This window comes from Drosophila virilis, chromosome 4 (genome assembly GCF_030788295.1).
Source record: "Drosophila virilis strain 15010-1051.87 chromosome 4, Dvir_AGI_RSII-ME, whole genome shotgun sequence".
NCBI classification, from domain to species: domain Eukaryota; kingdom Metazoa; phylum Arthropoda; class Insecta; order Diptera; family Drosophilidae; genus Drosophila; species Drosophila virilis.
This window is the reverse complement of record NC_091546.1, coordinates 27,881,892-27,908,300: the sequence shown is the minus strand read 5'-3', so window position 1 is coordinate 27,908,300 and position 26,409 is coordinate 27,881,892. Positions and strand designations below refer to the sequence as shown.

At 41.0% G+C, this 26,409-nt stretch overlaps 1 protein-coding gene across 1 annotated transcript; it reads right to left on the bottom strand.

The window, feature by feature from the left end:
* Positions 1–3,588: 3,588 nt before the first annotated feature.
* On the bottom strand, positions 3,589–5,488 carry LOC6634093 (mucin-2). Its single transcript, XM_002057477.4, has 2 exons — positions 5,383–5,488; positions 3,589–5,330 (listed from the first exon to the last, which is right to left on the bottom strand). The coding sequence occupies exons 1-2, from the start codon at positions 5,437–5,439 to the stop codon at positions 3,792–3,794; spliced, it is 1,596 nt and encodes a 531-aa protein (XP_002057513.1). The 5' UTR covers positions 5,440–5,488; the 3' UTR covers positions 3,589–3,791.
* Positions 5,489–26,409: the final 20,921 nt, after the last annotated feature.

The following is a 26,409-nucleotide window of genomic DNA, read 5'->3' as shown; positions in this document are numbered from 1 at the left end:
TGCAATTTTTTCTCGTTTTATATTAAATTTTTATTAAATTTAAATGCCTTTGGCGCATTTCAATATTTATTAATAACATTTTTACTCTCCCATTGTTGCGTCCCATACAACAATGCAATCTGCTGAATCAAGCAAAATAAAATATGCAAAAAAAAAAAAAAAAAAAATTCAAATATTTATGCCCTTTGTAACCGTTTTTACTATTCATTTTTGTATATCTGCTTTGTTGTTATTTGCGAGCGCATTTTTAAAGTACTCGTAGGCAACGCTTTTTAATTAGTTGAACGCCTTTAGCGTAACCTTTTTTCTATACCCTTGCAGAGCTAAATTTCATATTGGTATAAATGTACATATATATACACATTAAATATCAATCAAAGAGCAGAAAGACGCAAAGCACGAATCAGAGCACTTGTAGAAAACGTTCATCCGCAGAGTGAACATTTTGGAGGGGGAGCAGGCTTATTAACCGCCATTTGCGATATTACCTTTGATCACTCTTCCTATACTCAGAGTGCAGAGCAAGCAGTGTAGATGATACGTGCTGATGCTTTTGATCCCGTTGTATAAGCTATGAGAGAGAGAGAGAACAAGAGTGCTTGCTTAGGTAAGGAACTATTGTGGATGGTGGGAGAGAGGGAGTTTTATTAGTTGTGAGAGAGAGAGTTTTATAAGATGTTTTAGCTTGTGCGCGATTGCTCTTCAAATCGGTTAATACGAGTAATACGAGCCTGAATAGCAAATCAGTTTGTGCCGTGTAATTCGAATATGTATTTTGTCTATCCGTTTAAATTTCTTAAATAAAATGTGAGCCAGGCAAGTCCGAATAATACTAGGATAAAAGTAAGGCGCAATTGAAAGAATAACATGTATGCAGGTAAACAGAAGTGCGTGTGGGAGTTTCAGTAGCAAAGCGTTCATCCCCATAAGGGACATTGTGGATGAGGGGCGTGTGGAAGATAATTTATTTTACACGACATTTGCGCTGTTGCTTTTGATCCCGTTGCAATAGCTATGCTGAGAGAGATAGAGAGAGAGAGTGAGCTTATAAAGCGAACATTGTGAATAGGGCTCCAAGTTGTTAGTGGGAATGCCGGCTTAGCGTAGGCGGCAGCGTAATGAGATGAACTAGTTTGTGCGCGTTTCCTCTTAACATCTGTCGTCTAGTTCGCGGGTGTATATTAAAACGTTTATTTTGTAAAGTAAACTAAACATAACGAGAGCCATGTATGCATTAATAATATGTGTATTGATCTTATGTCCGAATTTCATCCGTTAACATGTAATAATAGCTGCTGAAATATGTGATATGCAGTTTTTGTCAGAGCGCGAAAGAGAGCGAAACGAGTGAGTGAGTAATTTGAAGCTTTTATGCTATTTGTATGACTGCTGCAAGGGTATTAAAACTTCGGCAGCTTCGAAGATATTTTTGACGCTTATGTACAAGTTTTAATACATACGTATATTATTTACCACATATTTACAAAATTTACTATCTAAGCCGTTTTTGTGCTATTCACATTTGAACAACAACAAATTTTTAACTAATTTAGTTTCTTTTTTCTCTGACATGCTTTTGGCTTATGAATCTTACGCATCTATCGCACTGTAAATGAGATAATGAGAGCGAGACAGAATTATGCTTCAAAAAGAAAATACCAAAAAAAAAAAAAAAACACGACTACAACAACAACAACAATTTCGGCCACAACAAATGCGTGCGCTTTGCGCGACGCACAAAATTACGCAATAGTTTTTTTATACTTATATTTATTTAAATGCTTTTTTTTTGGAGTTCAAATTGAATTTCAATTAATTTATTTTTATTTTTTTATTTTAATTTAATATTTGATCTCTTAATGCTTGAATTATTTGCTGCAATTTATGTTTTCGCTTTAATAACGCTGTAAACATGTTTTATAATGTTTATTTAGTATTTTATTGTTATTTTTGTTGAATTGCATTTTATTTGATTTGATTTCCCTTTATTTTTCTTTCTCTTTTTGTTTCATATTTTCCAGCTCAGTTATTAAAAAAAAGAATTGTTGTAATAAATTAGTTAAACGCAAAATTTAATGCTTTTTTATTTTTGCACAAAACATATCTCTCTTTGGCATTTTTTGACAAAAGAGATGTCTAATAAATTCAAATGCCTATTAACATTAAAATATCAAGCGCTTAGTTTATTTTAGTCTGCTTAGTAGTTGCATACTTTTAGCCACAGGTATTTTCAGCTGCGGTAAGTATACATTTAGTAAAAAGATTTTCTAATAATATTTATACATATTTATTTATAATAATTTTTGCCTGTACAAAAAACTTCTGAAATCCTCTTTACTTATCGATTTATTTAACAACAAAAAATGTGTCGGCTGATCAAATTTATTTTAAATTGATTTTAAAGACAAATCAAAAATTAAGCTCTTTTTGATTATAATCAAAGTGGATTTTATTAATCTATTAACGTGATATATTCCCAAATACTACTGAAGGTTTTGCAAAAAATTTAAAAGGCGTCATCAGCCGCGTCCACGTCTGTCCGCATTAATAAACGCATCTCAAGCATTTCGGGATTCAAACCTCACACCGAATAAATTATTAAATTATTAAAGATCAATTATTAATCAAGTTTTACATCTCTGAAACTGTGTATAACATATGCATTAGAATATATATATATATATTAGGCAGAAACAAAGGGTATATCCTTTTTTACCTTTCCGAAACTGTCTATAACATGCTTTACTATATAAAATACATATATATAGACAAAAAATCTATTCCACGTCTTCCTCATTGTTGTTTTGTCTATAACTTGACTTACTCTACGATATATCGTTCTTGACCTTTGCGAAACACTGTCTACATATATGAGATCTGACTACAGGGTATATCCTAGTCAAAAACCTATACCAAGTCATTCTTCATTGTTTTTATAGGCATTTAGGACTTCTTATACGATATAGTGTTTTTTACCTTTGCGAACACTGTCTACATATAAGAGACCTGACTACAGGGTATCTGCTAGACAAGCAATTTATACCCCTTAATTCTTCACTGATTTTATTGAAAATTCTGACTTGCTCTACGATATTTCGTTTTTTACCTTTCCGAAACTGTGTTTAACATATGCATTAGTATATATGACACTCTGATACAGGGTATTTGCTAGTCAAGAAATCTATATCAAGTGTTCCGCATTGTTGTCATAGACATTTCTGACTTGCGCTACGCTATAATGTTTTTCATTTGCGAAACACTGTCTACATTTATGACAACTGGCTACAGGGTATCTCCTAGTTAAGCAATCTATACCACGTCATTCCTCATTGTTTAAACAGACATTTTTACTTGCTATACGATATACCGTTCTTGACCTTTGCGAAACACTGTCTACATATGCGAGACCTGACTACAGGGTATCTCCCAATCATGACATCCTTCTTCATTGTTTTCATGGGCATTACTGACTTGTTGTACGATATAATGTTTTAAACCTTTGCATATATGAGACCTGGCTACAGGGTATCTCCGAATGATCACATCATTCTTCATTGTGTGTATAGAGATTTCTGACAAGCTCTACAATTAAATCTGTTGGGCATAACCCGCACTGATAAGCATTTATTGATACAAGTTTATGTGTACACATTTATTTATAAATTTTTCACAATTTTTCCATTTATATTTATGCGACGTAGACGTACACATAGATGTATAGATAGATGTACGTGCATACAAACGTTTCATCAATTGACTTAACTTAGTTTTCCTTTTCCGCATTACGCATTTTATTTGGTTGGATGCTCCGCCTGTCCCAGACCCTGACCCGGCTGCTCTTCGCCCTTGACGGTGCTCAGCACAAATCTGGCGCTGAGAACGCGTCCATGTTGGTCGACAATTGTCTTGATCAGCTCCCCGTTTTGGGCCTGTATATCCGCTGGCGTTAGATTCACCTGCGCCAGGAAGTTTTCTATTGAATTATCACGCTGCAGCGGACGTGCAGCAGCAGCAGCAGCAGCAGCAGCAGCAGCAGCTTCTGGCCTCCAATTGTTCACGCGCATCGTCGTCTTCACAATCCGTCCGTCGGGCAGGACACGAGTGCGTGTCACATCGTTGCCCAGCGCCTGGGCATTTTGTATATCCTCGTCGGTGATACCGCCGCGATTGAGCATATCCCTAACCTGTGGCTCGAGGTCTGCCACCTTCGGTGGTGCGGCGCCATTAAAGGTGCCGCCATAGTTGGTTATCCGTGTTCTCGTACTCACGGGCAGCTCGTCAATGTTGATGGTGGCCACAGTCTGGGGCGTCGACTCGCCGCCCGTCTGCTTAAGGAAATCCTCAAATGCAGGCAGCGGCGTGGTGGTGCGCAGCTCGAAGACCCCAACTGCAGGCGGTGCTGTCGGCAGCGGTGGCTGACTGGGAATGAAAGTTGGTCGCGTGGGCAAGGGCAGCGGAGTGGGCACGGGATTCGCAGAACTGGGCACATCACCAGCTGCTATGCCATTAACGAAGTGAGGATTGTGGAACCACGGATTGGTGGCTGGCTGCCAGCTGGCGGGCAAACCTCCGACATTGTCATTGCCCGTTGACCATGTTGTAAAAATGGGACTCTTATAGCTTCTCGTCAGGGTGGTCACCGTTCGTCCCTGGTCATCGATTTCCGTTTTGGTGCTCGTTTGTGGTGTCGCACCCGTTGGCAGCTCAAAGCTTGGCCAATTCGCTGACAGATCCGTGCCCGTTGACCAGCTATTGCTGGCAGGTGTCTTATAGGTCTTGATCGTCGTGGTTACTGTGCGTCCCTGATCGTCCTTCTCCGTTTTGGTGGTTGTTTGTGGTTCTATGCCCGCTGGAAAGTCAAAGCTGGGCCACTTGTTGCCGCTGCTGCTGTGAAATTGCGGAAAGGCGCTACCAAAGTCTGGCCAATTGGCGCCAAATGGCGAGCTGTTGCCCAACACAAAGTTGCGACGATTAGAGGGCACATATTCCCAGTCTGTCTGCGGATTCGTTGGCTGCACTGCAGCTGGCGGACTGACCGTGCTTGTGCTGGTGCTGGTGCTTGTGCTTGTGCTTGTGCTCGTGGTTGTCGGCAGCTGTGGCTGATCCTCTTTGACGGTGGAGCTGGTTATATGTTGGCCATCCGGCGAAAGCTCGTAAGTCGTCGTATACAGCTGACCCAGTGCGTCCGGCTTGCTGATAATCAGCGGCTGCTTGGTGCGCCACAGTTCCCCCAATGCCGATGGCTCCAGGCCCAGCTCAATGGCTTGTCTGGTGATTGCGACGCTGGGTCCGTTATCGCTGCCGCTGCTGCTGCTCGTCGCCCAGCCCGGCTGCGATAATAAGATGACGTCATTGGAGTCTACCAAGTACAACCTGACCTACCTCCAGGGCCAATAGGCAAAAGCCGATGCAGCTCAGCAAAATATTCGCGCGTTTCATTCCGTTCAATTCGATTGTCCAAACTAAACTGAGCTCAGCGATCGAGCGGGTGGCCACTAAATAGATTCTAGGTTCTCTGGAATTATGATTAATATATAAGTATTTACAGTCCATGCATCTACATGTTTTTCGGATGGGTGTACACTTGGCTAAAGGTTATCGCAGCTCATGTCTAATGCCTCATTTCCACTCACTACTGATTGGCATATATATATATGTATATGAAATTACCCAACACAATTCTACATATGCACATAATAGTTGTTTAAAAAAATATATATATATTTCTCTATAAATTTGCAATGTTTGATAATTCAAAGACATGCACTTCTAGGAAAAACCTAGTCGACTTAAAGACCCGACTACTTCATTTTTCCTAACATAGGCGCCTTGAACCAAGAAGTCCTACCAAATATATTTATTCTTTCCTGATTTATTTGTTGAGCGACCTCACATGCTGCTGACACATTCAACTTGTTGGCCGAACTATTGCCTGCTCATACATACCTATTAATACATATACTATATAGATGGCAAATATTTAAAATATATGTATATAAAAATAAATGCTGACGCAAATAGAAACTCGTTGATTGACCTGCCCAGCACCACAATAAAGCCAACAGCTAACAAATGCATTGACAAATGCAAAAATATAAATATAAATAAATACCAAAGTAATATATTTAACTTATTACGAAACCTAGATACTCTCTATAGAACTATTAATATCCATTAATAAATTTGAAGCATAGATACTGATAAAGAAATCTAAGCTAAATTTTGATTATATCAAAAGAGCTAGATCTAGACACACTAAAACTTTCTTGCTATCCCAAATGTAACTTCCAGGCGATAACTTATTCTTCTAAGCATACATTTATTTATCAGCTATGTGAGAGGCCTGCATATATTTCAAAAGTATCTCAATGGAAGAAATGAAAGCGATGGTTATTCCAGCATATTTGCTAGCGGGTATACCCCGTTCTTTTCTGCGGCACGCATAAAATAATTCTCTCAAAGATCTCTATAAATGTGTTTGAAACCGATCGGACGGTAAATAAAAAGTTCTCATACAACAGTTTTACCACTGTTGCGGGTGGAATTTCCACAAATCGCTGAATCACGTATTCCTTAAGTCCTTACGTAGAGCTTTAAAAATAAGTTTGACTTAAATCGGGCAAAATTTAAAACTTTGCCCATCATGGATCGCATTTTTCACCAAATCAGCTTGGATTCTGTGAAAAGTTTGAAACACATCTCAAGTGATTTTTCCTTGGAAATAATAAACATCCCCAAATGAATTCAAATATAGATCTTTCAAAATGAGTTTGACGCCGATCAAATGGTAAACGAAAAGTTTCATAAAATTGTTTTTCGCGATTATTTGGAATTTCCCGAAAGTCGCGTTCATAACATAAGGTAACTACGATGAAAATATTAGTTTCCCAATAGTTTATAAATATTTTTCAAAAGAATGGTAGTTTAAAGACTGCGAGCTCTTTACAATCTGCTCTCCGTTAGGGTATACAAATCAAACACTGAAATAATACAAATATGACGCACTCTCGTATACAAAACCAACAAGAACTTGGATAATATGATGAGCGACAAAAAATTGGGCAAAAAAATCAACTTGTATTAAAGTTTCGACTTTGTATGTGTGGGAGTTAGATGGCAAAGCCACCAACACATCCCAGGTCCACGAACCGTGCTAAAAAGGATATTGAAGATGCTCTCTCTGTCTCGGGCAGACATGGCCATGGTCCAGTGGCGGTCACACTGTCGGCCGGACGAACCGAAAAGGGTGCACATTGTCGGGCGGGCGGGCTGGGCATGAGGTTAGATGCACGGGTTACCGGTTACCCATGCAGGATTTACGCTAAAAAGACGCCATAAACTTTGAATGCCGGTAGAGGCAGAAAAAATAACGAGTCAGAGTGCGCTTATTCTAGAGTATCCGACTAGTAGATGCCTTGCTTTTCAAGGCTTAAAACTTAAGCCGTGTGTCTATCCCAAATATCAAGACTCGCACTTCAAAAAGTAGTTTTTCCGCCTTATAGATATTGGCTATAAAAAGTAAAGTCTCTTTTATTTATGTTATATGAATTATCATATATCAAATTAAACTAGAAGCTATCAATAAACATCGATCAAATAACAATTTAAAATAATCTAAGTCTTAGACAATAATCTGCATATTGCCAGACTGAAATTTACGACTAGATCGGAAATGGGGTATCTTATAAGTTTGGGGATGCCTTCTTCTACCTGTTACATCGACATACCCTCTTAGTATCCCCTTTCAGTACAGGTACAGGGTATAAAAAAGGGACCGAAATTGGAATTTGATAGACGCCTGGGCGTCGGTCTGTGCCTCGTGCCTCGTCCTTCGAATGCCCTCGTTGCTGGCAAAGTTCAGAGGCCGTTGCACGGCACACGAATCGCTCACGACATGTAGGTGGTGGAGGGGTAGGAGGGAGGGTGGTGGGTCAACGCGGGGCAGGACTGTAAGGGGGTTACATGCCAAGTATTGACGACTTTTTAAAAGGGTCGAGTGACGTCGTGGCCGTTAAGGACGGGACAATCTGTGGGCGGCGAGTTCCACCAAGGGCTGCGTTGGCGCGTGTAATAAACCAAGCGATTTTAACGCCCGCAAGGCGGTGGTGGGTGGTGGATGGTGTGGTGGCACAGGGTGCAGGATGCAGGGTGTAGGGTGTAGGGTGCTGGTCTGCGGGGCGCTGGCTGAGCTGGGCAAAGTTATAAAACTTTACAGTTAACTAGGCTTGGCAATCAAGCTAAAAGCAAAGGCGTCGTCAACAGTGTCCCAAACACCGCTCCCGCACCCCGCACCCCGCACCCAGCACCTCACACTCCACATCTGTTGGCGTCGCGTCACGTCTGGCGCCACCTAGCGTACGTTGTACGAGTATGCCAGCCGAAAAAAAAGAAGAGCTGGCAACACCAAACGGAACGGCAGGCACCTCTAAACGTGGACAGCTCTCAGCGCACAGCTGCACACACCTGTACACACACACGCACATGGAGACACACACACACACACACACACACCCAGTTGACCGTGTGTGTCCTTTTTGTGAGTCGGTCGACTACCCGCCGGGCTTGGCTTACCCAATGCGCCGTTTGTTTGCTCAAATCGCTTCTCGTTTTAAACATTCGCCTTTTGTTTTTTTGTGTTTCCTTTTTTTTTCTACTCTTGCCGTTTGCCATTTTATCTGTCTCGTTCGTAGACATTGTCTGTGGCCCGACCAAAATGGGCAGCACCCTTTATTTTCTATTTTTTCATCTATTTTTTTTTTTTTTTATTTTGAGTATAGCCCATGAGTGGAAATTAAAGTCTATCCAATATGCAATGCCAGCAAAGATCTAATTAGCTAGATACTCCATAAGAAAAACCAAAAAGAAATAGAAAAGAAAGCAAAGCTACAGAACTTAAGGCGAAAAATCAAATGAATAATATATAAAGCTTACATTTTTTTTTTAATTCCTGAAAGAATAATTATGTTTTGTAATTCTCTACACAGAACAAGTTTAATCGTTGCTAAAAGTTGGAAATTTCTATACAAAAAAACAAATTTATGAACTTAATGAATTTTTAAGAATTTCATTTGTGCTTCCATTGAAAAGTTTTTTCGCTTAATTCAAGCATTAAAATGACTGATTGACTCACTGACTGACTGATTGGTGATCAACGCACAGCCCAAACCGTAAGAGCTAGGGAGCTGAAATTTTCATTGGAATTTCCTTATGTGATGAAGGTTTACGGTGAGACATGATTCCGGGATCGTTTTAATAAAACATTTTTGTTTACCATCCGATCTGGCTCAAACCCATTTTCAAAGATCTTTCATTTGAGGTGTGTTTGGCACTTTTTGGAAAATCCATTTGCAAGGATCCATAAGAAAAATCACTTGAGACCGTTCTTACATTTTTCACAGAATCAAAGTCTCCTCGTTAAAAAGCTAATGTATGTATAAACCTCATGAGATCGAAAACGTGTTTTTCTATTTTAATAAACAGCTGATAAATATATTTCTATGTGTGATAGAAGCATTTTGTCAAAGCTGCAAGCGATCATTTAACCGTTGTAAACTTTTTTTAGTTTGTATTTTAAAAAATTTGCACACAGAAAAATGAAAATCTAACAAATCGCTTTCCCGAAGTGTTCAGAATCATTTAAATGTCCACATTAATGTCGGGAGCTTAGAAAAAAATATTCAAAATAATAACAATCATTTCTTGGCTTGCTTCAGACAAGCGCAAAAGTTGGACAAGAATACGATACGCACCCTTATAAGTTAAAGGCACAAAAACAAAACGACAAATGGAGCTCGGGGTGCCACTGCCCTCCCCTTGCACCCCAACCTAGCACACATACCCCTCCTGGCCGCGTCTGGGGACTGGGCATGTCAGTCAGACTCTGGGACCGAGCGGAGTTTTAGGACCGGTTGGAACATGGGTCGGGCACTTCTTCATTAATTTTCATGGCGGCACAAGAACAATGCCCGGAACGAACCCCAGACCCAAAGCCAGCCCCCATTCTTAGTTCCCGGTTAGGTCTTCAGTCAGCTCCCCCCCCCTTCCACCGTTAGCTCCTGCTCTGCTCAATGCTCCAATATGAAAACGTAGAAAACAGAAATGATGAGAAAAAAAATACCCAAAATACACTTCAAGAAATAAGCCGGTCAACTAAAATATTGTTCTTTAAAATTACGACTAGATTTTATTCTTCGATATTATTAAATAAAATTAAAATTCACGCTTAAAAAAGTATTAAAATCCGTAAACTTCTCGTTAAAAAATCGACAAGCTGTGAAGTGCACATTTTCGATATTCATTTAGGAAATTCAGGAATAAACAAAATTGCATTTTGCATAGATAATTTCCGATTGTACTTGATTTGAGTTTTAGTAAAAAGAATATTAAAAAAATATCTTGACCTTACAGAAACTCCTGCTGGTCAATTTTTGACAGTATTTGTAATTATTTTGTATAGAGTGTGCCTGAGATTTTTGCTGAGTGTAAGGAAAAGTTACTCCGGCTGCCAAGTTGTGGGTGTGCGTGTTTGTGTGTGTGTGTGCGTGTGTGTGTTTTGTGCAAATGAGTGGAGTGAAGTAGAGTGGAGCGAAGGGCTGGCTTCTGGGGCTGGGATAGACTCTGGTTAGGGAGGGCAGTACGCTTCGCTGCCCTTCGTTCGCTGTCTGTCTATGTGTGTGTGTGTGTGGGTTGATTACTTTCTGTTTTAGGTGCCTGTCCATCCACGCCCACCACCCACATCCACGCCCATGCCCACGCCCACAGCCCAGACCACACGCCCCACGCCTTTTCAGGACGAACGCATTTTTATGTTTGCTCGCCTGGCTAGCGGTCCTTATTTTTTATCGCCAGCACAGGATGCGAAGCCCTTTTTTGTTGCCCCCACAGCTCGCCCGGCAGAATGGACGATTGGCAGAGACAATTGTCCACTGAGCTTGTGGGGGGCGTGTCAGGTGGGTGGAGGAGCAGTTTGTTGAAATTGCAATTTTTGCACAGAAGAAAAAGCCAAGAAAACGTCTTGGTAACTGTTTGACATGCTCGGCCTCGGCCTCAGCCTCGGCTTTAGCTTCAGCTTCAGCTTCAGAGTCTGCCTTCAGCTACCAAATGCTCTAATGAATTTCCGTCCAGGCAACTGGGCAACAACCCTCAAAAGAAAAGCAAAAAAAAAAAAAAAAAGAAAAGAAAAACAATTAAAGTGTACTTACGAGGGGTGCCTGGGATTTGGGGCAGACGCACCCTCACCCGCACCCATAATCATAATTGCGCGCCCGAAACTGTCCCCCCTCCCCCACCCCCTTCAGCATGTCGATTGTGTGCACCCCACCCGCACCCCTCGCAATACATTCTCTAGTTACCCCTTTTTTCTTTCTAATTGTTGAGCCTGTATTCCCGTTAATTTTTTCCTTTCTTCCCGGGCTTGATTGTGTGCCCGGCTTGTTTTCCTTTTGGATATCTGTCCTTCATTTATTTTTTCTTTTTTTTTGTAGAATTTTCACTTGCTTTTAATTTGTCAATTTGGTGCGTTGTTTTTTTTTTCTAGTTTTTTTTTATGTTTGCTGATGAGCTCAGAAAGTTGCCAAACAAGGTGGCAATTACTTATTTTGGCTTTTCAGTGACTTGCGTTTTAATTACTTGCTAGGGTTTTCCCTGAGAAGGTTTCGCCAGGGATTTACATTTAAGTTAACACATTTGCTTGAGGTTTTTCTCAAGTTTTTACTATTAATTGGGGTTGATTTTGGGCAAAGAATTGCGGTAAAAGGAGAATATACAGCTCCAATATTGGTAAATCCCAAATCGAACATTATTTCAGAATTAATAACAGTATTTTTTGGGTAATGGTATTTTTTTATTTAGTATTTTTCATTTTAAATACCTTTGATCTTAAAAAAAAAAACCCATTGATCATTATTAATATATCTTTATAGAAAATTTTTTTTAATGTTTCATATCGAAAAATAGATTTCGATAGACTTGGAAAGATTTAGAAGAGATTTGAAATTGTTCCCATCCCTCTACATAAAGTAACTTCCTCTACCTCATTCCTGTTTGTATTCTCTAAATCCTGAGAATCGACATTTTATTATTTATTTTTTCATTTATAATAATTTATAATAACACGTCTTTATATTGGGCTGCGCAGCTTACAACCTTTTTTGGCTCTGTCAACCGGATCCCATTTTGTGATCGGACCAGAATAGGGTTTTTTTCCTGTACTCTCTTCAGCCTCTTATATTCAGTTTTCTGAGCTGTTCTCAGTCTCAGCTGTTCTCACAAAGAACTCTTCCCTAACAAGCACAATTTGGCTTCGATTACGAAAATACTTTTTAAAATAAAACCAGGATGAGTAAAGTGAAAGAACAAATAAGTGAGGACAACAAATGCATTGCAACCGATTGAGCTTCCGTTAAATGTGATGACAAAACAACAACAAAAGCGAAACAATAAAAACAACAATGTCCATGATGACGATGACGATGAAGATGGTGCTGATGATGATGATGATGATGATGATGATGATGGGGACAAATAAACAACAGACTAAAGCCAGACAATGCTAAACACAGCACGAAAATCTAAACAGGATGGGCGAAAGGAAGTGTGCAAAGAACTGGCAAATAATGAATTCCTTTGGAAAAACGCAAATTGATAAATTAAGCGCCACTTATGCACAAAGTGAAGAGGCTGACAAATAAATAAAAGGAAAAGCTTATGGCAAGGAGGGGGCAGCAACAAGAAAGAGAGTGTTGCCGGCGCATGAGAGAAATAAAGAAATCAAAATAATGGCAAGGCCACGCACAACAACAACAACAGCAACAACAACAACAACAATAAGAACGACCGCAAAGTGCACGCAAATGGAAGCGGCAATAAAAAGCCGAGCATAAACAAGCCAAAAATAAAAGTCAAAAGACACACGCACATCATCTCTCACTTACTCTCACTCTGTCGCACCCACATGCACACACGCGAGCGAGTCGCTTAAAATAAACAAAAAAAAAATACAAAAAAAATAGAAGCAAAACAATTAACGTCCTTGGCAATTTTTTTTTGTAATTTTTTTGTTGCAGCAAAAGCAAAACTTGAGTTTCGCCCATATATAAAAGTGCAAAAAGCAAACGAAGAAATTATGCACAAAAAGTGGAAGCAGAAGTAGCAGCAGCAGCAGCAGCAGCAGCAAGAAGTGCACAAAAAGTGAAGCAAATAAACAAATAAACAAACAAGGCGAACAAACAACACAAAACGAGCCGCACGTCGCCGTCGCCGTCGCCGTCGCCGTCAATTTGCTGAGAGCGCGCGTTCATTTCCTGAGAGAGAGTTCAAAAGAGAAGACAATGATGATGATGATGGCGACGGCGATGGCGATGATGATGACGCACGCACACACATAAAGAAATACGCAGGCAAAAGTGTTTGAAAGCAACAAAACAAAAAAAAGTAAAGGACAAAACTAGAAAACGAGCAAAAAACTCAATGACAATGCCAACAACAACAACAACAACAACAACAACAACAACAACAGCAGCAACAAGAACAAAACAGCCGAGCCGGAGACAACAACCTGTTGAGCCACGCACACACTCACACACACACACACACATACAGAGAAGCCTGCAACTCAAGCGGAAATGCAAATAAACAAACACGAGGCGCTGTGAGACGAGGCGAGCAAGAGAACGAGACAGACTCAGAGAAAGAGACAGAGAAACAGCAACGGCAACTCGCGTCGTGCTCAACTATGGCTGCCTTTCATTGTATTGCAGCACGCACACTCACACGCACACACACACAGAGGCTTTGAATAACATTATGAGAGTTTCGCCTTTTACTTTTAACACTTTTTACAAATAAAAAGAAATAAGCGCGCTCAAAATGCAAAGCAAAACAAAGCAACAGAAGCAAAAACAAAAAAAAAAAAAAACAACAACAAGCGAAAGTTGCCCAGAGCCAAAGGAATTTACGACTTTTGCGAAATCAATTGAAAAGTGGCACAGAAAAGAGATGCACGAACTCGCTTGCTATCGCACTCACACTCCCATTCCCAATTGTAATTCGACTGATTTTTGATTTTGCATGCTAACTGTAAGGTTTTTTTTGTTTTGCTTCCCCTTGTTATTTGTGACAAAGGATTGTCGAATTTTTTGATTTGTCAACGAAGCGAAGCGAGGCAGAGATACAGTTTGCTGGACTACTCATATCTTTCGGGCAATAACTGTTTGCGGTTGAGCTTTTATTGTAATAGATACGCCGTTCGATTGATTTCTAATTGCTTTTTATTGGAATCGGGTCGGAAAATGGTTTCAAATTTTCTTCTTTTTTTTTTTTTTTTTTGTTAGATTATGTCAGTTAATGCTTTTGCAATAACCAGTGCAATGAGATAAAGTTCTCTTGAAAGCGAGTGTTGAATAACGAAGCAAATTGAAGAGGGTGTAAAGTGAATTTAGATAACATAAGAGCTCTTATTGGATAATAGGTAAGAAAGCTCCTTTTGAATGATAATTACTTTACAATATTCTTAAGAGAAAAATCAGCATTTTGACCAAATAAGTATATAAACTGAAAAATATTATAGCAAATACTATTAGCTACTCTAAAACAATACTATGTCAGAAAAGCTGTAGAGCTTTTGTGTTACTGTTTTCTGGGAAATTAAATAGCCGAATATCTGCTTATTTATATTACGACCAGATGTAAAGGTTATATAGCTTATAATAATATCTCTACAGTTAGTTGATTAATGAGATGCTTGAAAGTCAGATTATTGATTCCTATGTACAATTTTATTGAATTTTTAGCCTTGAATTTTGCAAAAATATTTTCTATAATGTGGCCTTCCAGAAATTGCAACCTTTCTGTATTTATGTTTTCTTTAAAAGTCAAAGCATATTCGGAGGGGAAGCTCCAAATGGCCAACTATGCCACATGAAAGCGCCAACATTTTCTGTAGCTCAAATTTCAAACGATTTTGTTTTAGTTTGAGGCACTACACATAAACAAGAAGAAGAAGAAGGGCAGCAATAAGCAAGCAAAACATATTTGCCAAAAGCTTGAATTATATTTTCGAACTAATTTAGAGCAGGGCACTAGTTTTACCCAGTCCAAATCTATGTAACTCACTCTCTCTCTCTCTCTCTCTCTCGCTCTGTCCCTGTCTCTCTTTTCTCTGTGCATCTCTTTCCGTTGCGAAAGAAGAAATGCATTGATTATGCATGCGTAAAGCTGAAACTCCAGTTCTCCAGTGGATGCTCCTGTGTCGCCTGCCTTTGATCTTACGAATGCTGCCTGCTCCTTGACAAACCTTTCGTTGGGTCTGCTCCTGCAGCAGCTGCTGCTGCTGTTGCTGCTGTTGCTTCTGTCGCTGTTGTCCTGTGGCAAGTGGAGGCTTTCAAGTAAAAAGATAAGATAGAAGCACATTTACAGACGTATACTGTTCCAAGATTTGCCCAGACCACCAAAAAACACAGGCTCCAGTGTGGACTCTGTTTGGGCGTGTGTGTTTGTGTGCATGTTGAATTTTCTTGAAAATTGTGCCTTTTGTTTATTTGCGTATGTGTTTGTGTCCTGCACAAATTAAAAGCATTCATGTGTGTGCACTGAGAGAAATGTCGTTATACACTTGAGATGCATCGCGAATACATCTCTTACCTCACAAATATTTACAAGGTACATTTTCGACTATAACTAAGAATAAAAAGTTCTCTAAGAAAGAACTTAATTTCCTAGACTCACTTGATTTAAGCACAAAATTCTTAGTTGAAAATTGCTTAGATTGAGTACTGTATTTGATCTCCTGCAATTATTTTCTTCTTACTCGGGGACTTGTAAAATAATTGATATACAAATATTATTTCCTATGGGAAGGAAGCACAATATGTATTTAATTTAATTAAACATTTTTTGGACTTTTTCTCTGCGTGTATATATGCATATGCGCATACGAATGTGCCTTGAATCAACCTCTTGGGGAAAATTAACCCAAACCCGTCCGTACTGCTCCGCCCCGCCCCGCCCCGCCCTGTAGCATATCCCTGCTCGATGCGAATTATGCAGAAAACTTCATTCGTTCAACATTGCGTTTACGTAACGTTTGGCCAGGACCCACAGCCTGCTGTGTGTGTTGATTAGATTTTCTTGCAAGAAAACTGACCAAAGAGTGCTCATACGTCAGCAACACATACATATATACATATGTATATATATATTTGTATGTGGTTACACCCACACACACACACACAACTATAGAAACTGATGTATGTGCCAGGCTTGCATTACTTTTACTCGAAGAATTTTGGGCCTTGTGTGTGGATGTGTATGTGTGCGTGTCTCTGTGTGTGGTCAGCTTCTTAAAATGCATGCATACACACATACAGAACTGCACAAGTCATGCACATGTGCAGCTCGCACACCCACACAAACACACACACACACACACACGCTTACACCACAGGCAACTGCAGCTGCAGCCTCAACTTTTTGAAGGGGGCTTTCTTGGGCTTTTCTAATGCACATTTTTGCATTTCCTCTAGAAAGAGTCAACTGCAATGCTAGAGCAAGAGCGCCTACATTTCAAAATTTCTTATTAGTGCACACACCAGCACACACACACACACACACATGCACGCGGAAAGTGTATGTGCGAGCGAGTCCGATATATTTGCGAAGAAAGTGCAGCAAGTTTTTGAGAAATTCGGCTTGTGGGTGTCAACATACATTGTTATGTATGTGCGTCTGTATGTGTGTGTGTGTGTGGGTGTGGGTGTGGGTGTAATTGAGTGTGTGTACTGCTGACTTGGCACAACAAAATTCAAATATTTTTATAGGGACATATTTAATTTTAATTGAAGTGCAAGGCACTTATTGTGGGGGCAAAACCCTAAAGAAAATTGTAGCTGAGAAATGCATTTGTGGGGAATAGAAATAATAAAATGGGTGAAAATTGAGAAATTAGAAAAATTCAATACAAATTAAAAAAATATAGAAATGAAATAAATAAATGAGATATCAATATTTATTATCATATAGTTATATTATATTATATTATATATATAAAATTAAATATAAATTCGGTATCTCGTGAGTTACTATCTTTTTTATCCAAAAGCTAAGAAAATTCTAAAACCAGGCGTTTAACAAAAATTATTATTGAACCATTAACCAATAAAAGGTTATCGATTCTATTCCAAACGATCTGTAAATTACAATTTATACAGGAGTCTAGTAAGATTTAAAATTTAACCTCCTATCAACTTTCCCTAGTCTACCAAAATGTAGAATAAAATAAGATCCATAAAATCGTTCACCTCAGGTTTAGTTTTTTTGAAACTAATTCGAACTTTTAACGAATACATTTTCTCGATGCTTTTGAGTAAGTTCTGGAAGGAGGCTTATACAAATTTCATAAATTTATATGCGAAACAAAAATAAATAAATAAATAAATAACCAGCTCGAGTAGAAATTAATCTAAATGCTAGAAAGCACAAATGACAAAGTAAATTGCTCATTTATGCATAAAACTGGCCAAAAACTCCAGACGTTGAGTTGTTGCAAGAAGAAAATGCAATTTCTTAAGACATTTTGCTCGAGCAACAAACTCAAACCCCGAGCTAAATCCAACCAGTACAATTTCTAAGCTAAAAGTCCACAAAGACATGCATACACATACATATATACATATGTATTTATATATATATATATGTGTGTATATTGTTGCGTGAGAGTAAGAGAAATCTCAGGTGTGTGCGTCTGTATGTCTCTGTGTGAGTGTGCGTGTTTGTGTGCGTAGGTGTGGACGAAGGTTTGGGCACGAGTGTGTGTTGGTCAAAATTTTAATCAAACTGCGTCTTAAGAAAAATGAAAATGACCATAAGACAAGCGCGTGCGTTAGAGCGGGACGTACAGAGCACAATGGAAGCAACTGCAAATCGATAGCATTGCATACTTTTAGGCCTCAAGATGTGGGCGTCACACACGCACACACACGCACGCACACACACGCACCTGGTTTGAGGCCTAGTATAATAATAATTATAACAGGCCAAACATTCTCTAAACTTAACTTCCTGCCAGGCTTGCCCATTTTTAAGAACAGCAGCTATCTCTTTCTCCTTACGACTGGCCTAACTAAAATAATTATAGGCTGAGACGCTCTATAATAAAGGTGCAACTTAACTCCTTAAGTTTGGCCAGTTGGCTCTTAGCCCAACACACACAAGAGCAGCTCAGACCCATCGATTGTCTGGCCAAGTCATTGATTAGAACAGACAAATCCCCCCACACCCCCTACACACCCACACACACCACTTCCACGCAAAATAGTGTAACCCATACGAGCTGTTCTCGTTGGGGCAGAGCAAGCCCTGTTTATTGTGTGCGTGTCGCTGCCACAGCGGCTTTGTTCTATGATGATGCATCGCCATCATTATGATTTTCTCTACACACACACACACACACACACACACACACACACACACACACACATGTGTATGTATATATCTGTATATATATATACTACAAGTGTATGTAGGTGTGTGTGTGTGTGGGTGCTTCCCTTGCTTTGCCCCCAGCTTTGTGTGTTTGTATATAATTTTCCACATATAAATATGCGCACATTGGGCCGCAGTTCAACATTCAGACTGCCCGCTGAGTGTGAGTAATTATATGCGCGTGTGTGTGTGTGTTTTTTTTTAATAATTGTTTTCATTGCATCCGACTGTATGTTTTTAGTCGGCCATCAACCCCGCCCACAACATATGCAGCAGCGTTCATTCAATTAAACGCATTAACTTGATTTTCAATTAACTTTGAATATGCCCCGCAAACAAGCGAGATTTTTATGATCAATCTATAAATGCGTTTCGTATTGCATGGCTCATAGTTAAGAAATTATTTTGCGTAAATTGTGTAATTTAACGAAATTTGATAGCATTCAACAGGAAACTAAATGACTGTCAATGCAAATGTTCTCTTTAATCTTAACTTACAGATATGTGAGTACGTGGCGGCAGATAATTATTGAAAAAGTTGGGAAAATATATACCTAATGAGATAAACTACTCAATATCCCATCCTCATTAACATTATCAGCATTATAGTTTGATCTCAATGAGATAAAGGGTGTTACATGTTTAAATGAAATGATCTGCTAAATATATATGTACGTATATAAATATATTTTTATATATTTTGAACATATTTAATGTACATATCTGTGAAAGTAATTGTAAGATAAATGCCTCACATTTTTAATACATTCAGAGTATTTTAATGGAGGCTCTTAAGATTGCAAACTGCAGTTACAATGTGATTTATATGTTCTTTAAAATATTCTTAAAAAATGAGTATCATATACGAATTGAGGTTCCAATATATTGGAAATGCCAATAATCGTAAATATTTGTAATTATTTGATAATATCTGAAAATTTCCGTTGATACCATTTTTATCAATAGGGACAGTTTATTCAATATATTCATTAAATTAAACTCACAAGCCTAAAATCATTTGTGAAAAGCTAAAATATTCACCAAACATAATCTCAGCTAGAATATATATATGTGATATCTATAAAATGAACCCTGTGTGCCAATCAGTTCCTTTTAAGTCCTTACGCACATTTATTTCACCAAACTCATCCCTTAAGACTTTTTCAACACATATCTCAGTCACATAAGTATTTTGTCCAGGCAATTTCGCTTCCCAACTTCTGCTTCAATCCGTGTGTATGCCACAGGCCAACCCCCTTCTATTATGTTCCCCTCAAATTTTCGGCTCACTTTCGTTTGGAAAGCGCAAAAACTACTCAAAAGTAACTTTGGCAACTTTCGCTGTTAAATGCAACCCTTTAAGTCCAAGTTGCCACACACCACCCTCTAGCTGACAGCTACCCCACCCCTCACACTGCTGGAAAGTTTTCACCGCTTTTCTGCTGTTATTTTCATCAAATATACGAATGTTTTTGCTAAAATGCAAAACACAATTAACTGAAATTAAAATAGGCGTACAGTCACAGGCACAGGCAGTGGGAGCAGGAACAGCAACCCTTATTGAGTCGTTAGGCCTGGCCGTTACCCGTTATACACCCCGCTGCCCCTCCTGCCCGTGGAGCCATTTCACCTGCACGCAAAACCTGGGCACATCTTGGGCCGAACCCTCTTGCTCTGTCTTTGCCTTGGTTTTTAATCACTTTGTCACCCCCGTTTGGGTAGCGTCATCTAATCCTAATTCAGAGCGCGCGCATTGCCAAAACCCTTTTCAGAAATTGTGCCCATGCCCATGCCCCTGCCCCTTAAGCCCTTACCCAGTGGCGACCCCTTGTCCCGTTCGTAAATGCAAATCAGACACATTTTCCGACCCAAAATGAAAATTCCAAGTGAACGCTTAGAAAAATACGACTTTGTGTGCCCTTTTTCTACAACATTTTGTTGTTGTTGTTGTTGTTGTTGGCTTTTTTTCAGCTGCTTTTCTCGGAGTTTCACTTTGAAAAGCGAAATTTATTTTTGATTAGGAACACCCCAGTTTGTAGAGAGCTCAAGACCCAACCACCCAACCACCCAACCACCCGAGCTGCTGCTGCTGCTCGTCATCATCATCATCAAAACTTGAGCCCATCAACCCCCTGGACCCGCCCGCTGCCCGCAATCTAAAGAAACCAAAGGGGGTCCGCGCTGAGTAACTTGGCGGTCCTGAAGATTTTTGTGCCTGGTTGCCATGGGCGCCTGGCTGGGCGGGTGAGCCCCACCCCTTGGCCCCTTGGCAGCTGGGAGCAGTTGTAGCTTTTGCCCCCGATCCCACACTTTCCTGGAACCCTGTTGTTGTTCCGTAATCCTCCACGCAAAGCGTAAACTGAGCTCGCGTCGCCGTTGCCGCCTGGAAGGACATCTTTGTATTATTTTCAACATTTAATTTGTTGCCGGCGACAACGAGTAGGTGGACGAATTGGACAAAGACGACCGCCTAACCACACCGTCCCCACCCACTTTGTAACTTTGTTTCACATTTTTGATTCCCCAATACATATATATATATATGTTATATATAAAAAAAATGCTCGGTCCTAAGGACTTCCCCTTAGGGCCCTCCCCCAATGGGCGTGTGTGGGCTCCCAAAAATGTTGTTGGCTCGTTTGCGCTTATGTAATAACGTCGAATCTAATTACTTTTTGACAATATCAAGTGAGGAAAGAAAGTTTTTCGCTTTTTCCTTGATTTCTATTTCATTGCCCGAACAGCTATTGCTATACGGATTGCTGCTGGGTTGGCTTCTTTTTTTTTTTTGAAGGGTGCGGAGAACTTCAGGGAAAGACTTTACTTTGGCAACTGACGTTACATTATTGCTGGTCATCAATTAAAATGCATATGATGGATGACTTTGAATAGTATTACGAAAGATCAATTTGGGTTGAATTTAGAATGCAGGTTAGCTTCAGATAGCAAGATAGCCAAAAAAAAAGTGTACCCAATAGAAATACATAAAATGAAGATAGAAGAAAGTTGTGCAAAGGTAGCGGAACGTGGCAGAACATGGCTGCGATTCATTCTCATCATTATCAACCGATCCATCTGGACATTACCAGCTGTCTGTAGAACTTCTCCTTGCATACCGTACGTATAACCAGCTTATTTTCTCCAGTTTCCAGTTTCTCCAGTTGTTAAAACGATAATTATCAATTATCAAATTCAGATTCTTAAACATATCTCGATGTTTTGAGGAGCTACAGACAGGCATGCTCGTATTTAATTATTCATATAATAGAAATTGAATTCTTCCTCAAAAAATATAATGTCATTTTAAAAGCCTTATAGCGAGCTATTCCAACATTGAAACGGTTCAAGTGTTATTTTCCCATAATGTGAGTCACTGATAACACGAAGCATAACAGCTGTAGGGACTCTGTTAAGTGTCTGTTAAGTTTCGCACTGTTAGAGTATTGGCCTTCACTGCAGTCTCTGTTATGCTTTAGTTAGATAGGCATTAAGTCCCAGTTTATCTAGTGATTCATCAAGTGTCATTGACGGTAAACAAAACCTGCTTTCACACGTGAACAGAATTCATCTCACTCGACATGTTCAACTGTGCTCAGCCTGTTTTCATCAGCTGTAACCCGACCTGTTTCGTAACAGGTAAAAGGTATTTTATTTTTACTGGAAGATACTTGAAGAGTTATGCAACGTGCTCCCTAACCACATATATTTCCAGCTTTTACGGCAGTGTTACCGCATCTTTTTTCTATTTCTAGCACCAGTTCAACGATTTTTTCTGTTTTTGCGTTATTTTTTTTTTGTTTCTTGCAGCCATAACTTTGGCATCTTATAAACGAACTCTCGTGCCCCTCACTCAAGGTGAGCCTGAGTTAAACTCTATTTCGTTTCCCCCCTTTTACTTTGTGCAAAACCTTTCATATTATGCAAAACAGCAGCCCGGGCACTTGATGAGCAGCAAAAAGAAAAGCATAAGGAAAACCCCTTGAAATCGAAATGAAAAGCGTAAGGGTAGAGGGCTAAAAGGGGTTGTGGGACGAGCCAGCCCAGTTTTCTTTCGATTTTTTTCCTTCTTTATTCGGGCCCAAAAGTAAACTTTTCGGTTTTCGGCCCAACGCGAGAAAAGAAAAAAAGTTATGAAATATATAAAAACGAAGCGAGCTAAAGGGTGTATGAGGTGTATGTCGATTGCGCTGATGTGAGGCGAACCATGCGGCATATCCTTCATTAAATCGAAGAACAAACGAGCAGACAAGCAGCATGGCGTCGTCCAGAGCACAAGCCAAGGGCTAAGCCGAAGGGCGAACGTACCCGTAGCTAGCTAACGGTTAGTAGAAGGAGCTCAAGAATACACACATGTACCAAAGCAACCCCGCCAGCCCCCGCCCATACCAGTCGGGCAGATTTCTTTCATTTTAGTTTACCATTTCTTTGCTTGGCCACTCTTCAAGCCCCCTGCCCTCACCCGGCCATTTTCAACCCGACTCACCCAACACAGTGTGTGCCAATGCGAGGGACCCTCTTCAAATGTGTTGCCTTTGGCCTGGCATGTGGCGCGACGACCGGACCCCCACATAAACCCCAGCCACAAGGTGGCGCAACAACGTTTCAAATTCAACAACGAGTAACGACGACGAGGACCAGGGTGAGGACGAGGACCAGGACGAGGATGAGGACAACGGGAACGACAGCGACAATGATGAAGGACAGGGGTAGTAGATGGGAAGGAATTTCGAGAAGAAAACAAAAAAAAAACAACTTTTTCTTGGCATTTGTTGAACAGGAAACTAAGTCGAGGCATGGCTTAAGGGACAGGGGGAATGAAGGTTGTTGGGGGAAAAAAAAAAGGCGGCATGCCAAGCTAGACGAATGAGCCAGGGCAGCGTCTGATGTGTCCTGGGTTTGGCACAGGCCCTTGGCTCGCCCTCGTGCACGAAATGGGCATAGGACTTGGATTTGGCATGAGACTGGGCCACGTAGCTGTGGAGCTGGAGCGCTGACTGACGAGCGCGCATTTCTCGTTTTGGGGCTGTGCGCTGTGAATAGCTGGAGGTTTTATTTGGGCAAGGCCGCTGGATATGCCCAGGGACCAAATGGCGGTTGGGGCGTTGGGTTGGGCGAGGCGGGGCTGGGCGTCGGACTCTGGCATGTGTTAGGTTGAGTTAGAGCCCGGGCTGGGCGCATACGCTGGGGAGGTTCGCTGCGGTAACCATGTCGCCTGATAAGACACAATGGACATATCAAATTGTGGCTTAGCTCATGTGTGCACCCCAACCCAACCGACTCACACCCGCCTCCTCACTCCACTCCACTCCACTCCACTGTGCCTCCCGCCCATCCCGCCTGTTATATTCGCCGACCCAAGGGGCGTTTGCCTTGGGGCGCGGCTGTCGTTCGAAGTTGGCGCTCGTTCCGGGCCAAAGTAAAAATATAAATGGAATTTATGTTCGAGCAACCCCCTGGCAAAAAGCGTAGCATTTGCTTTATGTGGGAACCAGTTCAGCGACCAGTTCAAGCGGACAGTTCTAATAACTAACTAGCGAACGCTCTAAAAACTAAAATCGCCCCCAATAGGAGCCAGAGTCAGAGTATATATGTATATGTACATATATAATATAATTCCGACCAAGCCCCCAACACGCAGGGTCCACGGCCGCACGCCGTAACTGGCCCAACTGTCAGTTGATGGACGCCAAGTGCCGTGGCAAATATAATGCGCGTAACGTGAAATGAGTTTTGATGTGTGGAGTGTATGACAAAGACTGACGTTTGCCATAGGGTAAGCGGGAAGGCATGGCCGGAGGCGGGGGCGGGCGCCGGCGCCGGCGAGCTAGCCCCACAGCAGTGCAGCGAAGGACAATTTTATGGCCTAGGGCTATTTGGGCAACTGGCTGGAAACAACACACAAAGCACCGCTTAAAAACGTAAATGGTAAAAATTTCAGTAATTTAGAATAGGCACTTACCTGGAGCTGGCAGGTCGCGAGCAGATTAACAGCATGTTTTTAAGACTCCTATGATTGTATCCTCTTAAGGCAATAGGTCAACTTCAGTGCAAAACTTCTTTAAGATCCTTTTTGAAATACCCTATTTTTGGCTTGACATTTATCAGCTAAGTACTTTTGTATTGTAGAGAGCGAAAATGTCGACTAACTCTTAACAGACTCTTTTTTCTAAGGCTAAGAGAGCTTAATTTGATTCCCACATAAGTCCAACTCTTTTGTTGTATTATTAATATTAATTACAAAAGATCGTCTTTAATTTAAACATTTTTTATTTTCAAAAGTAACTGGCGAAATTCAGCTATAAATAAATAACTTTATCGTTAAAGAATTTTTCCAATAGATTTAAAGCTGATAGAAGGAACTATTCAGCCTTATTTAATCCATTCCAGATGCTTTTTTTTTTTTAGATTTGTGAAAATAAGTAACTTTATGGCATTAGCTAAGGTAAAATATGTGTCAGCATTTAACGATAAAAAATCTTAAGTGTTCGAACTTCGATTTATGTAACATGTACTGTATCAGGCTCAATGCTGACATTTCATTTAGCTAGCCGAAACGTTTTTCAAAATTGTTTTATTTTCCCGTTTGTCAGCCGATGTGGCTATAACCTCATTTACTGCCATCGTTGCCATCAGCGACCCGCACTTCCACACCCAGCTGCCCCATTCAAGCGCAGCAGAACACCCACCCCTTTTATGACGATTATTTTTATACATCAGCCCCTTGGCTAAGATTTTGACTGCCCCCAAGCCCCCTCCATTCACGGATTGGCTCACGCCCTCAAAAACTTTGCCAGCTACCAAAAAATGTTTGCGATTGCCTTAGTCACCAGCCCGCGCCTCCGCCTGCCTTCATGCCCTGCTTGGTGTCTTAACATTTGCCAAGCTTAGAGCAATGGAAAAGGATTTTTGGTCTTTTATTGCACGTCAGACGTTAGTCCGCTCACAGGACTTCTTGCCTGACCGGCTGGCTCCTGCTCCTGCTGCCGGCTCCTGCTGCCGGCTCCTGCTGCCGGCTCCTGCTGCTGGCTGCTGCTGCTGCTGTTCCTGTCCGTTGCCTTGGCCATTATGCTGCAGCAGCAAAAAAAAATTTAACGTTTATTGCTTGCGCCAATGAGCTAGCTTGCCTGCTGCTGCTGCTTGGCTTCGCTGAAACTCCTGGACTGCCCGCCCGCCCGCCTTGCCCACTCCTGCGCAGTGCTCTCGACATTTTGTCGGGCGCCAACTTGTCCCCGTTGCTCTTCCTCTTGGCTCAGTGCGGCCAAGGCGTTATCCTAGCCCCCAAACCAATCGACTCAACTTCAGTTCGGGTTGCCTTTCGCTTTTGGGCTTCGCTTTAGCTGCCTTTCGTCCTGAGCAGCGCCATCTTGTTGTTTTGCTGTAATGCGAAGGACATTTGATGTAATGATGCCTGGAGGCAGCCACCACTACCGATCTAAGCGTGTGAGTGTGTGCATGTGTGTGTGTGAGTGTGAGTGCTATCAGGCAATGTTAGGCGGACCGACGGGGGGTCCTCGGGTGCCAGGTCCTGGGTTCTGCTCACTGCTTTCTTTTCGAAAAGGCTCTGTGGGGGCCGCCTGCGCCTTTTGTTTGAGTTCACTTAAGTTCAGCGCTTGGGGTTCTTGGGTCCCGGTTCTTGGGTCCCTCTACTTGTGTCTTGCCTGTTCTTGGCTTTTTTTTTTTTTGCAAAACTTTTGCCGCTGCTTTCATTATCCTTTTGGCGTATCCTTGGCAGCCACTGACTCATGTGGGCGTCTTGAGAAGTCGTCGGAGGGAAACCAAAGCGAAAGCAACGTGAAAAAAATAAGATGAATTACTTCTTTTGGCTGCAGCGCCAATGACCAACACCCGACCGACTCGCCTTCCCAGTCGCTGGCCGAGATCACGGGCTGCCTAGGCAGTCAGGACTAACGCCAGCTGCCCAGTTGCCCAGCT

Coding starts and splice junctions, on each gene's coding strand:
- LOC6634093 (XM_002057477.4), bottom strand. CDS start 5,439: ATGAAACGCGCGAATATTTTGCTGAGCTGCATCGGCTTTTGCCTATTG. Junction 5,331..5,382: donor TTTGCCTATTGGCCCTGGAG/GTAGGTCAGGTT, acceptor TTATTATCGCAG/CCGGGCTGGGCGACGAGCAG.